The following is a 15,000-nucleotide window of genomic DNA, read 5'->3' on the forward strand; positions in this document are numbered from 1 at the left end:
CGACTTGTAATCTGGCCCTCAATGTCCTCTCTGTAATATAGTTAAAAGCACAAAGATAAGATTCTTGCAATGTCTAGGAAGCACTTTGTGCATCACATGACATCCTTCAATAGATGCAAAGTTACAAATGAACTCTACAGACAGAGATTTTGTACTGACATCACATTGCTACACACTCGCAAACTCTTTTTCCTTACAGCTTCCTTGACATAGTATAGTCGTTAAACCAGCCACAAGGAAGGTTAAACCCAATACAATTTAGTTTTATTATCTAATTTGCTTAGTTCTCTTGGTATAGTTTGTTGAAAAGCATACCTAGGTAGGCTCAGGACCTAGGAGCTAGCTACTGATTGGTGGCTGCACATATATGCCTCTTGTCATTGGCTTACCAATGTGTTCAGCTAGCTCCCAGTAGTGCATTGCTGCTCCTTCAACAAAGGATACCAATAGAATGAAGCAAAATTGATAATAGAAGGAAATCTTATTTATTTTTTAAATGTATGCTTTATCTGAACCATGAAAGAAACATGTTGGGTTTCATGCCCCTTAAATTGTTGTGGTGAGTTGCAAAGGGGTGGAGAGGTTGGGGCTTGAATGTAGAGTTAAGGTGCTTAAAAGGTTAATTTTGATGAAGGCTCCTGGACTGTTTGCTAAGCGGCGACCAAATCATTACTGTGGGACTGTGGGTGGGATTATTAGAGCAACAGGTCAGTGTGTGCCATTAAGATCAGCCTTAAAGGGACACTGAACCAACATTTTTTCTTTCCTGATTCAGATAGAGCAGAAATTTTAAGCAACTTTCTAATTTACTCCTATTATCAATTTTAATTCGTTCTCTTGCTATCTTTATTTTAAAAAGAAGGCTTCTAAGCTAAGGAGCCAGCAATTTTTTGGTTCAGAACCATAGACAGCACTTGTTTATCGGTGCTGTCCAATCAGCAAGGACAACCCAGGTTGTTTACCAAAAATGGGCCGGCATCTAAACTGACATTCTTGCTTTTCAAACAAACATGCCAAGAGAATAAAGAACATTAGATAAAAGGAGTACATTAGAAAGTTGCTTAAAATTGCATGCTCTATCTGAATCACAAAATAAAAAAGTTGGGTTCAGTGTCCCTTTAAGGAGTCATTATTTAGTAACACACATATGGAGAGGTCTTTTACTCCAAGCCTCAAGTCAAGTCTCAAATCTCTAACTTCAAGCCTCAAGTCAAGTCTCAAATCTCTACCTTTAAGTCTCAAGTCAAGTCTCAAATCTCTACCGTCTCAAGTCCTTGCAAGATACTTTCAAATCGAGTCTTAAAGGGATATTAAACTCAAATTTTTTTCTTTCATGATTCAGATAGAACATGCAATTTTAAGCAACTTTCTAATTTACTCTTGCTATCAATGTTTCTTTGTTCTCTTGCTATCTTTATTTGAAAAGCAGGAATTTAAAGCTTAGCAGCCAGCCCATTTTAGGTTAAGCGCCCTGGATAGTGTTTGCTTATTGGTTACTAGATTTAGCAAACCAATAAGCAAGCATAACCCAGGTTCTCAACCAAAAATAGGCCGGCTCTTAAGCTTTACATTCCTGCTTTTTAAATAAAGATAGAAAGAGAATGAAGAACAATTGATAATAGGGGTAAATTAGAAAGTTGCTTAAATTGCTGCTCTATGTGAATCATTAAATAAAAAATGTGGGTTTAGTGTCGTTAAGTCTAAAGTCTGGGAGCCAACTTTAACAGAAAAAAGGAGGTGGTGATGGTGGAGTGTGCGTAGGGGGGGGGAGTTCAATAACTAAAAATCAAGAAGATGGGCACAAAGTTATGTAATTTTTTTTTAATTATCATAGGTAACTTCAACAAGGCTTTATTTAAACAAAGATGCAAGTTGGTCTCTAAAAATATACAATTCCTGAGTCAAGTCCAAGTCAAGTCATTAGAGTGACTTGAGTCAGAGTCAATCAACTTGAGTCTACATCACTGCAAATAGATAGCAGTCTGTTACTAAATAATAGTTAACAGATGGTGATAAGGCCACTATGGTTACTAAACATTTGTGGCTGCAATTTTCTCCTGGAAGCTCTATTTTTTTCTACTTAATTCTGATAAATTAACATAATTCACACACAACTTTTTAACAGTGAACAGATTTTGGCAACATTTTACTAATAAATAATATGCCAAAGAAAAAACTCACTGATTAATTATTAGGCTTTAGAAGTTTAAGTGGGAGAAGAAGGCTTCTGGGCTGAATTCAGTGGGAACTTTAAAGTGGATATAAAAAGTCTACAAACACGAAATTGCAGGTTTTTGAAATTTAAAGACAGAAATAACAACAATGTAAATGTCAGACTTTTTCCATCTGTAATGGGATCTTCCAACAAAAAAAAAAGACAAAAACATACCGCTAGATTACGAGTTTTGCGGTATGAGTGAAAAAGCTTTTTCACTACCGATGGTATTACGAATCTTGCAGATTTAGGGGCACCGCACACTTTTTTGGCCTTAACGCAAATTAACTTATGCAATTTGCGTAAAGTCTTTTTTCAATGGAACTTCCATAGCGCCAGGATTACAAGCTTTTTCTGGGAGGCCAAAATGTAAGCGGTACAGCCTATCCCGCAAGATTCGTAACGCAATCTAAAGTCAGTAGTTATGAATTTTACGCTACAAAGCTGTAGCATAAAACTCATAACTAAAGTGTTAAAAAGTACACTAACACCCATAAACTACCTATTAACCCCTAAACTGAGGCCCTCCCGCATTGCAAACACTAAAATAAAATTATTAACCCATAATCTGCCACTCCCGACATTGCCGCCACTATAATAAACATATTAACCCCTAAACCGCTGCACTCCCGCATCGCAAACACTAGTTAAATATTATTAACCCCTAATCTGCCACCCCCAATGTCTCCGCCACTATACTAAATTTATTAACCCCTAAACCTAAGTCTACCCCTAACACCCCCTAACTTAAATATATAAAATAAATCTAAATAAAATTTCCTATCATTAACTAAATAATTCCTATTTTAAACTAAATACTTACCTATAAAATAAACCCTAAGCTAGCTACAAAATAACTAATAGTTACATTGTAGCTATCTTAGGGTTTATTTTTATTTTACAGACAAGTTTGTATTTATTTTAACTAGGTAGAATAGTTACTAAATAGTTATTAACTATTTACTAACTACCTAGCTAAAATAAATACAACTGTACCTGTAAAATAAAACCTAACCTGAGTTACACTAACACCTAACATTACACAACAATTAAATAAATTACATAAATTAAATACAATTACCTAAATTACAAAAACAAACACTAAATTACACAAAATAAAAAATAAATGATCAGATATTTAAACTAATTACACCTAATCTAATAGCCCTATCAAAATAAAAAAGCCCCCCCCCCCCCAAAAAAAAACGGCTGATTGGAACAGCCAATAGAATGCAAGCTCAATCCTATTGGATGATTGGATCAGCCAATAGGATTGAAGCTCAATCCTATTGGCTGATTGCATCAGCCAATAGGATTTTTTCACCTTTAATTCCGATTGGCTGATAGAATTATATCAGCCAATCGGAATTCAAGGGACGTCATCTTGGATGATGTCATTTAAAGGGACCTTCATTTGGGCAGAAGACTTCGATTGAAGAGGATGCTCTGCGCCGGATGTCTTGAATATGGACCCGCTCCGCTACGGATGGATGAAGATAGAAGATGCCGTCTGGATGAAGACTTCTGCCCGTCTGGAGGAACACTTCTTGCCGCTTGGATGAAGACTTCTCCCGGCTTCGTTGAGGTTGGATGTCCGGACTTCAAAACTGTAAGTGGATCTTCGGGGGTTAGTGTTAGGTTTTTTTAAGGGTTTATTGGTGGGTTTTATTTTTAGGTTAGGGTTTGGGCAGAAAAAGAGCTAAATGCCTTTTTAAGGGCAATGCCCATCCAAATGCCCTTTTCAGGGCAATGGGGAGCTTAGGTTTTTTTAGTTAGGATTTTATTTGGGGGGTTGGTTGTGTGGGTGGTGGGTTTTACTGTTGGGGGGGTGTTTGTATTTTTTTTTTACAGGTAAAAGAACTGATTTCTTTGGGGCAATGCCCCGCAAAAGGCCCTTTTAAGGGCTATTGGTAGTTTAGTTTAGGCTAGGGGTTTTTTTTATATATATTGGGGGGGCTTTTTTATTTTGATAGGGCTATTAGATTAGGTGTAATTAGTTTAAATATCTGATCATTTATTTTTTATTTTGTGTAATTTAGTGTTTGTTTGTTTTTGTAATTTAGGTAATTGTATTTAATTTATGTAATTTATTTAATTGTTGTGTAATGTTAGGTGTTAGTGTAACTCAGGTTAGGTTTTATTTTACAGGTAAATTTGTATTTATTTTAGCTAGGTAGTTAGTAAATAGTTAATAACTATTTAGTAACTATTCTACCTAGTTAAAATAAATACAAACTTGCCTGTAAAATAAAAATAAACCATAAGATAGCTACAATGTAACTATTAGTTATTTTGCAGCTAGCTTAGGGTTTATTTTATAGGTAAGTATTTAGTTTTAAATAGGAATTATTTAGTTAATAATAGGAATTTTTATTTAGATTTATTTGAATTATATTTAAGTTAGTGGGTGTTAGGGTTAGACTTAGGTTTAGGGGTTTATAAATTTAGTATAGTGGCGGCGACGTTGGAGCGGCTGATTAGGGGTTAATAAATGTAGGTAGGTGGCGGCAATGTTAGGGGTGGCAGATTAGGGGTTAATAATATTTAACTAGTGTTTGCGATGCGGGAGTATGGCGGTTTAGGGGTTAATATGGTTATTATATTGGGGCGGCAGATTAGGGGTTAATAAGTGTAGGTTGGTTGCGGCGACATTGGGGGTGGGAGATTAGGGGTTAATAAATATAATGTAGGTGTCGGCAATGTTGGGGGCGGCAGATTAGGGGTTAATAAGTGTAAGATCAGGGGTGTTTAGACTCAGGGTTCATGTTAGGGTGTTAGGTGTAAACATAGATTTTGTTTCCCCATAGGAATCAATGGGGCTGTGTTACGAAGCTTTATGCTGCTTTTTTTGCAGGTGTTAGACTTTTTTTCAGCCGGCTCTCCCCATTGATGTCTATCGGGAAATCGTGCACGAGCACGTAAAACCAGCTTACCGCAGCTTTCAGCAGTGCTGGTATTGGAGTGCGGTATGGAGCTCAATTTTGCTCTACGCTCGCTTCTTGCCTAATAATGCAGGGTTTATGAAAACCTGTAATACCAGCGCTGTAGGGAAGTGAACGGTGACAATAATGTGCAAGTTAGCACTGCACCCATCTTACCGCAAAACTCGTAATCTAGCCGATAGTTATTTATTAGGAATATTTAAAATAATAAAAAACTACAGCCTGATGGCATAAGTTTGCACACCATTTCATAATCGGGGCTCTAACTTTGTTGACATAAGCTACATACCCCGCACAACTAATACTTTGTGGAAGCACCTTTAGTATTAATTCTTTGTTAATAAGTCTCTATCTGTGCACTTGGAATTTTACCCCTTTCTTTTTTTTACAAAAAAGTTAAAGTTTCTTCAAATTGTGAGGGGATCTCCTGTATACAGCTCTCATTCGATGGGATTGAAGATCGGGCTCTGACTGGGCCATTCCAAGACTTTGATTTTCCTTTTCTGAAGCCATACATTGGATCACTTGAATGTGTGATTTGGATCCTTGTCATGTTTAAATGTGAAATTCCTCTTCATCTTCAACTCTCTGACAGAGGCCAGCAGGTTTTGTGCCAAGTATTTTAATATTTGGAGTTATTCATTATCCCATCTATTTTGACAAGAGCCCCTGCCCCAGCTTAAGAGAAGCAGCTCCAAAGCATGATGCTACCACCACCATGCTTAAAAGTTGGTATGGTGGATGATAAGCTTCGCTGGTTTCACGCCAAACATATTTTGTACAATTAAGGCCAAAAAGCTCAAGATTTGACTTATCAGACCATAGCACATTTTCCCACATGGTTAAGGGTGACTGAATATATAATTTGCCATAGTATAGATGGGCTTGGGTGTTTCTTTTTTGTAAGAAAGGGTTTCTGTCATGCACACTCTACCGCCCAGACAAGTTCAGAATATGAGAAATGGTGGTTACTTGCAAGGAGTGATCCGTGCCGGCCAAAAATTCCTGTAGCTCTTCAGTATTTCTGTTGGTCTCTTGGTAGCCTCCCAGATAAGTTTTCTCCTTGTCCTCTCATCAGCTTTGAAGGGTTGCCATGATCTTTGCAATGTCTCTGTGATGCCACATTTTCTCCACTTATTGATGATGGTTTTAACAGTACTTCATGGTACATCCAGTGTATTCAATATTCTTTTATATCCCTCTACTGATTTTTTATTTTCAACAATTAGATCTTGCAACTCTTTGCAGACCATTGCTCTCCCAGTAGGATGTAACCCTAAACATTCAAGCAAATCCTACAGCAACAGCTGACTTTAACCTAAGTTTAATCAGAATCACTTTCATTGATGGCAGGTGTATGCTATTTACCTACGGGCACGATTTAGATGTGATTGGTTAACTATGAACACAACTAGAGCATTATAAAAGAGTTGCAGACTTATGCAATCGGGTGTTGTAGGTTTTTTTTTAATTTAAATTGTTCGTAATAATTATCTATTTTATTTTCTATGGATTTTTGTTTGTTGGAAGATCACATTACAGATAGAAAAAGTCTGACATTTACATTGTTGTCATTTCAAAAACCTGCATTTTGTTTTTATTTATATCCATTGTAGCTTTCCAGTTGGATAGATGTGGACCTTTTTAATAGTTCTAACCATGGGGACCATGACACATTGGTCAAGCATTTTTTTTCATTTCCTCTTCCCTTTGAGTGTTTTGAGTTTTAAAGGCTGTTTTTAAATAAAACAAGGTGCAGCTTTTTGCCCTAACACATTGTGTTTCCATCTTTCCTAGGGCATTTAAGTGGAAACACATCTTTTATCTATGTATCAAATCCCATTGGTTCCATTGTTGATTTTGCCTTTTGTAAAATTTTTAGGGGTGATTAGCAATGTCCCTGCATATATTAGGACTTTGAATACATAAAAGTACCAGCCACCTAACACCATGGGCTACTAAACCAAGTAGGGAGCAATGGGATTGAATTTTAAATGGGTAGTGAAGTCAAAATTAAACTTTCATGATTCAGATGGAGCAGGCAATTTTGAACAACTTTCCAATTTAGTTCAATTATCTGATTTTCTTTGTTCTCTTGGTATAATTTGTTGAAAAGCAAACATAGGTAGGCTCAATAGCAGCAATGTAGTACTGGGAGCTAGCTGCAGATTGGTAAATGCACATATATGCTTCTTGTCATTGGCTCATCAGTTAGCTAGCTCTCAGTAGTGCATTGCAGCTCCTTTAACAAAGGATACCAAGAGAATGAAGTTCATTTGATAACAGAAGTAAAGATTAAAGTTGTTAAAACTTGTAACTGAATCATGTAAGAACAATTTAGGATTGTAAGTCCCTGTAACATCTAAAGGGGATGTAGATTGGGGGCACAACACAGCCATTTATGTGACAGAGTTGGTTAGGCTGGTTTAAAGGGTTGGGTACCTAAAACAGGCACAGACTTGTTAGAGGGGTCCCTTTTGCAGGGTCTGATGCAAATGCAAACACTGATGTGGCAGCTAAAAGCAGGGCATAAAGTCAGGGAAGTGCCTTAATAAAAAATGCTCTGCAAAATCTGCAGGACTCTTGGGACTTACTATGTTGTAAGGTTTTTTATAAGTATTCAGATGGTTATGGATATGTGTCACAACAGACCAGCAAACTCCTTGTAACTGCTGGTGCCAGTGGTTACTGTCTTCCACTGAACATTAAACAACAGACCAGCAAACTCCTTCTAACTGCTGGTGCCAGTGGTTACTGTCTTCCACTGAACATTAAACAACAGACCAGCAAACTCCTTCTAACTGCTGCTGCCAGTGGTTACTGTCTTCCACTGAACATTAAACAACAGACCAGCAAACTCCTTCTAACTGCTGGTGCCAGTGGTTACTGTTTTACACTGAACATTAAACAACAGACCAGCAAACTCCTTCTAACTGCTGGTGCCAGTGGTTACTGTCTTACACTGAACATTAAACAACAGACCAGCAAACTCCTTCTAACTGCTGGTGCCAGTGGTTACTGTCTTACACTGAACATTAAACAACAGACCAGCAAACTCCTTCTAACTGCTGGTGCCAGTGGTTACTGTCTTACACTGAACATTAAACAACAGACCAGCAAACTCCTTCTAACTGCTGGTGCCAGTGGTTACTGTCTTACACTGAACATTAAACAACAGACCAGCAAACTCCTTCTAACTGCTGGTGCCGGTGGTTACTGTCTTCCACTGAACATTAAACAACAGACCAGCAAACTCCTAACTGCTGGTGCCGGTGGTTACTGTCTTCCACTGAACATTAAACAACAGACCAGCAAACTCCTTCTAACTGCTGGTGCCGGTGGTTACTGTCTTCCACTGAACATTAAACAACAGACCAGCAAACTCCTAACTGCTGGTGCCGGTGGTTACTGTCTTCCACTGAACATTAAACAACAGACCAGCAAACTCCTTCTAACTTCTGGTGCCAGTGGTTACTGTCTTCCACTGAACATTAAACAATACAATACTGACCTTTTTCTTGCTACAGTAGATCTGCCATTTCTTCTCTGGAGGAAGTGCAAACATAGCTTCTCTGTTCTTGTCTGTGAGATCCAACTCATCCTGCAATTCAAAAGAGAAAATACTGAGTGGCACAAACTTACCTATTGTATAACACTGTATTCAGAACTTAGTATATGGGCTCTTAGTCTCAGGCTGACACCAGTTACCATCATGGCAATTTTCACCTCCCCATTTTGCAGTTTATTAAAGTGAATGTAAATTTTGATGCTAAAGTGCCTGGTTTTTAAAACTTCGATTAAAAACAGGGGCACTTTAATTCATCAAAATTTTCATTTCACTCCTGTTGTGACAAAAAAACGTTTAAACTTCACAGCAGCTCTCCGGTCTCACAAGCCATTTCTGATGTCAGAAATGATTGATAGGTGATCCTCCAATCACAGCTTCTCCCCGGGGGATTCAGTGTCTGATTCACTGCTGTGGTTGCAGGAAACCGGATGCCTCATTTTAGACCCAGGAAGAGGCTTTGAAATGGGTGGAGGAAGCTGGAGCTGCTGTGAAGATTAAAAGGTAAGTTTTTTTTCACAACAGGAGTGAAATGAAAATTTTGATGAATTAAAGTGCCCCTGTTTTTAATCGAAGTTTTAAAAACTGGGCACTTTAGCATCAAAATTTACATTCACTTTAACCATATGCACAGCTTAAACCAAGACAATCTAATATACAAATGACATAATAAAATGCTAACATGTCCCCACCTTAAAACAGGCATCTGCAGAAATTTCCAGGATGGGATGGTTAAAAAAAAGCCCTAAAATAATAATACCAATATATATTTGCAACTCTAAGCTAGTATTTAGTGAGATGTGTGATTGATTAGTTTTAAATCAACATTATGATAGCCAGAGGTTCGTGTGACAATCATTTGACATCAGAGGTTCAGTTCACAACCAAATGAAATGACATCTATACAGTCATGTGACAACTATATGACATCTAGAGGGTAATTATGAGACCCATCATTTGAGGAAAAGAGACTCTGCTCCTCATAATGGGTATGATGATCTAAAGCTTTTCTAGGGGTGAAATTATCTAAGAAATCTCACCAGTGCTGCAAGGTCCCTCAAATAATTTTAGAATGGAACATTTTAGCTTGGTAACTGTTTATTCTGGATGTGAAGAAGAGGATTTAATGCTCAAAATAAGCCCCTAAAGATTTTCTGTGATTTCTCACCATGTCAGTGAGATTTTGATCATCAGACTGTGAAAATTTAACTGTGTGTTTGTTTTTGGCAGAAGGGTGGTGCAGTTTCCATAAACAAACCAATTTAATCTGAACATGGATGTTAACACTAGTGTCCAAGTGAAACCGATGATGGGATCTCATGGTGCATTTATATTTGGCTGATTAAGGGCTCTTGAAATGCCTTTCTCTAGAATAAGGCTTTAGACATATGCTAAAGCTGGGCTGGGGCACCATTATAAAAGCCTGTGCACCTCTCTCATCCTTCCCTCTCAGAGCACAACCAAGAACTCCCCAAGGTCCGTCCACAGCACAACCTGAATCAAAAGTGTGATTTAAACAATAATTGTATAGAGGCATTCTAGCCATACTGAAATGCACATTGCCAGGTCTCTGAGTAGACATGCTGTTAAATACATCTAGATATTCTCCACTTGCCAGTTATGCTGTTACTTTTTTATTTTGCTGGTATAAGAGTTAGGCAAAAATGCACTTCAGTTTTAGCTGAATTCAGATAGAGCATGCAATTTTATAAAAAAAACTTTCTAATTTACTTATATTATAAACATATTCAAACTTATTGAGGCACAAATTCCTGCTGAGCATGTGCAAGAATTCATGGTATATGCATTTGTGATTGGTCCATGGCTATCAGATGGTACAGGGAGTGGGAAAAATAAAACAAACAAGAAAATTTGTCACAAAATCTTCTATTCATTTGAAATTCTGACTAAGGATGGAGACAAATTACACAAAATATTTAAAGGGCTTTTGCTGAGTAGGTGTCTCTCAGTCATATTTAGAACCCTAGATGGTTGGTGAGATCAGCAGCTCTCAAGCAAAATGTTGCCATTCTAAAATTATAATATATACCTCAATTTGAAAGCCCCTTGTATCATGTGACATCCATAAGCCAATCTTAGACTCATATACGCAATTACTGTGAACTTTTGTACATGCTCAGTGCAAGATTTATCAACTTGCGAGTTGACAGGATTCACAAGTTGAGCACCTGTCTGCACTTGATCACAAATTGTGGGGCGGATATGTTCCCCTTCTTTATCATTGCACAATGGAACACTCGTGAGTAGGGCTTGTCAATCACTTTGGTCAAAGGAATCCGGTCAAACTCCAGTTGGGCGGAGAGAGTTTATGAAGCAATGGCTTGAACTGCTGCTTCATAAATATCAGTTGCAAACTCAATTGAGCAAACCTGCAACCGATTGCCTTGTCATAAATATTGCCCTCAGTAGTAGCTTGTGCTGCAAAAAACAAACACTTTGCACACTTAGATAATGGAAGTAAATTATAAAGTCTCATAAAACTGCTTCAGACTTCAGAAAGGAAGGAATTCTTCCCGAAAGCTTGTCTACTTATAAATGTACAATTAGTCCAATATAGTTAATCTAATAAGTATTATTGCTCAATGCAATAGTCTCTCTTTATTTTGGTGTTTGTGTTTGTATGTATATATATATATATATATATATTATTTTTTTTCCTTTGGTATATATATATATATATATATATATATATATATATATATATATATATATATATATATATATATATATATATATATATATATATATATATATATATAAATGAATATAAAGTTAGAGATGCAGCACTCGCTGGTCCTTCTATTCCAATGTGATTTTATAAGTGTAACGTTTCGGGACACACTTCTTTTCCTATGATGAAGGGGCGTGTGTCCCCAAAAAGTTACACTTATAAAATCACATTGGATTAAAAGGACCAGCGAGTGCTGAATCTCTGACTTTTATTCTATAACATGTTGACACCCTGGTTGGTTTTGAAGGTGAGAGTGCGCTGTATTCTGGATTTTGCTACCTAAAAACCAACAATGTACATGGCTCCCAAGTAGAGTCAGTTGTTACAAATATAATCAGAATATTTGTAAAACATGAACACATATTCAGACAGGCAACAAATTTGCCTCAACAGTCACAGGATTGGAATATGACATCAGATTTAACATCAACTGTAACACAACACATCATTTATTTGTTAACATGCAAAGGGTGTAACAAGCAATATGTCGGACGCACCAAGCGTGCCCTTAGAGATAGGATTTTACAACATCTTAGGGATATAAAAAAAACCTGACAGTAATACACCCATAGCTAAACATTTTCAACAGGAACATGAGTCTAGGGATGCCTTGCTACAAGTACAGGGAATAGACCACATACCTAAATACAAAAGAGGGGTGATAGGGAACACCTTTTTGATCAAAGAGAAGTATTGTGATTCTTTAAATCACAGTGCAAACATCCTGGTGGATTAAACTCCATCATAGATGTATATTTATTTTATTGAATCTTGAAAATAATTGCAAAATAATTCAATTTGTTTAATTTAGTTGTCTTATCCCTCTTTATTCTCTATTCTAAATACATTGTAATTTATAAGGTTCAGGAATAAGAGGAGTTTTCTAAACCTCCTGTACACAGTTTTTTTACATTTTAGTTGTGTATTAGACCCAAGCAATAGAAGCCTTCAACTTTATAAATTTACCACTAAGAGTTAATAACATTCAGGTGATTTTAATATAAATTTTGGCTTTAAATACCTGCAGGTTTGTGCTCTGATTCATGCCAGTGAACAAGCGCTAGAGGAGAGACCGAAACATGTTTGGCTATCAGTCCTAACCTGCATTTAGGATTTTACCTGGCTTCTGCGATTTTTTAACTCAACTTCAATAAAGGATTTTTCTATTTTATACTTTTGGATGTCTTTGTTTTGTGTGTATATATATATATATATATATATATATATATATATATATATATATACTGTACATGTACATATATAAACACACATTGGAGCCCTTTCCAGTCAAACATATACTGTATACCTTTAAAAATATTTTGTACAATATTAAAATTAGATATTTGTAATAAAAAGTGTATATATGAGTGTAATACTATTTTAATTTGTTTTTTAAGTGTTTTTTGAAAAAAAGCCAAGTTAAATATTGTTGTGCAGTTTCGGCTTTTGCTCGAGAGCAAACTGTAACTTTCAACTTGAAATAACAGTGCAAATTAGCATAGTCACGATATCCATTTAAAGTATAGGTTGTGCTCGAGCAATGTCAGCTGCTTACCCATCTCTGGTAAATGTGATTTACCATGGACTTGTAATATCACGTTGCGCCCTAATGTTAGCATGGTCCCGCGACACTGCTTATCTCTAATCTGGCACATTTTGTATTTGCAGCCGGTCTTACTACGGAGGAGTTAAACAGCTGTTGTACCAAGCAATAGTAAAACAAATATTTTTCCATAGAAAACCAACATAAAATATTGCTTAGCCTACAACTGTACACCAGTGCTTAAAAACACACACAAAGCAGCTTTATTTAAAACATCTCATTGGGGATGCAATCTAAACTGGTAAAATCAGCTAAATTGAGTCTTGAGCCAGGTAGCAGCTGCTGACAAAGTTAAAAGCCTCTAGGGATCTGGGCAGCAGAAGACTTTGCATGGAACCCAAACAAAATCAGAGGGAAGTTCATTGCCAACCTAGTGAGGTGAAGCATTTTGGAAAATGTTTTCCGGGAGTTAGCTGCGGCTGAGTGAACAAACACATGGAAATGTTTAAGGATGGATTTCCAACCTTAAGGGGCAGACAAGCGAAACAAGAGCTTTACCCATGTTACATAGGATTACAAAGCCCAAAGTGAGATTCCAGAGCTAAAAATAAGCCAAAGAATGTTGTCTGAGGTCAGAAATCTTTTAAATGGGTGTGGGTTAAAAACTAAAGGCGTGACAAAGAGTTTTCATGGAAAGAAATAAGCAAATACCATCCAATTTGTTTGCTGATCTTGAGATATCACCCCTGGCAAACCATTAACATTTTTTAATATATTTTGGATAGGAGCATTATATTTTCCTAAATAATCTACTGTACTAAATATGAGACTTTTGTAACTTTCATTAACTTCTCAGATACAATGTGACTATATATAGAATGATTTTCCACTCAAATTATAAAATTAAGAACACATATGACCATATGAAATTTCTGGAAAGTATGTATGAGACCTTCAATAAGACATCAGAATGTGTGGTCATGACAAAACCTAGTTTGTATTAGTTACTTGAGCAGTTTTCCTGTTTGATACAATACACGGCAGAGGAAAGGTTTGACAAAATGTGTCATTTATTTTTTTTAGTCAAAATTATTACCAGATGCTGATAAACTGACATAACACAGCTTTATCTATGCAAATAGTAAATTTGCACTGAGACACAAAAGAGGCCATCTTTAATTATGAATATAAACAGAAAGAGAAGCAGTCTGTCAGGAACGAACAACAGCTCAGTAGTTTGTTCTATGGCCCAGTTACCACCTGGGAGTAGCTTCTTTTAGCCCAATTGTATATCAGTGTGATCACGCGTAACAAGATCAGTCCAGCCCCGAAATACCAGACAATTCTCCTCTGAACAAGGAAAATGGCAACCCCAGGTGATCGTTTCAGCCTCCTTTGGGCCTCATCAGTGAGGTGCAGCCATATCCCTCCAAGCACATTGGGTAAGGAGTCCACGTCATTTAGCTACCAATCAACAAGTGCTACCCAAGTGCTGAACCAAAGATGGGCTGGCTCGTAAGCTTTTTATTCCTGATTTTTCAAATAAAGATACCAAGAGAATGAAGAAAAAATTATAATAGGAGTAGATTAGAAAGTTGACTAAAATTGCATGCGCTATCTGAATCAATTTGGATTCATAGGGGCCTATTTATCAAATGTCTGTCGGACCTGATCCGACAGTGTGTATCAGGTCCGACAGACATCGCTGAATGCAATACACTCTCCGTATTCAGCACTGCACCAGCAGCTCTTGTGAGCTGCTGGTGCAACGCCGTCCCCTGCAGACTCGCGGCCACCAGGGGGGTGTCAATCAACCCAATCATACTCGATCAGGTTAAATTCCGCCGATTCCTGTCCGCCTCATCAGAGCAGGCGGACAGTGTTATGGAGCAGCGAACCATGTGCTTCTCTCTGTGTGTATATATATATATACTAGAACAGTTTGTAGCTCAGCTCCACTGTCAGGTGCAGGCCAAAAAGGGT

General features: G+C 37.1%; 1 protein-coding gene across 3 annotated transcripts in view; it reads right to left on the minus strand.

Annotated features, from left to right (window-relative positions):
• DAAM2 (dishevelled associated activator of morphogenesis 2) overlaps positions 1-15,000 on the minus strand; it is a 776,135-nt gene that overhangs the window by 463,658 nt on the left and 297,477 nt on the right. For all 3 annotated transcript variants that reach the window (XM_053712672.1, XM_053712673.1, XM_053712671.1), the window contains exon 3: positions 8,669-8,758. In XM_053712672.1, coding sequence (XP_053568647.1) covers positions 8,669-8,758 — 90 coding nt within the window. The remainder of the gene's footprint in view (positions 1-8,668; positions 8,759-15,000) is intronic.

Source organism: Bombina bombina, chromosome 4 (genome assembly GCF_027579735.1).
Source record: "Bombina bombina isolate aBomBom1 chromosome 4, aBomBom1.pri, whole genome shotgun sequence".
In the NCBI taxonomy this organism is placed as follows: Eukaryota; Metazoa; Chordata; class Amphibia; order Anura; family Bombinatoridae; genus Bombina; species Bombina bombina.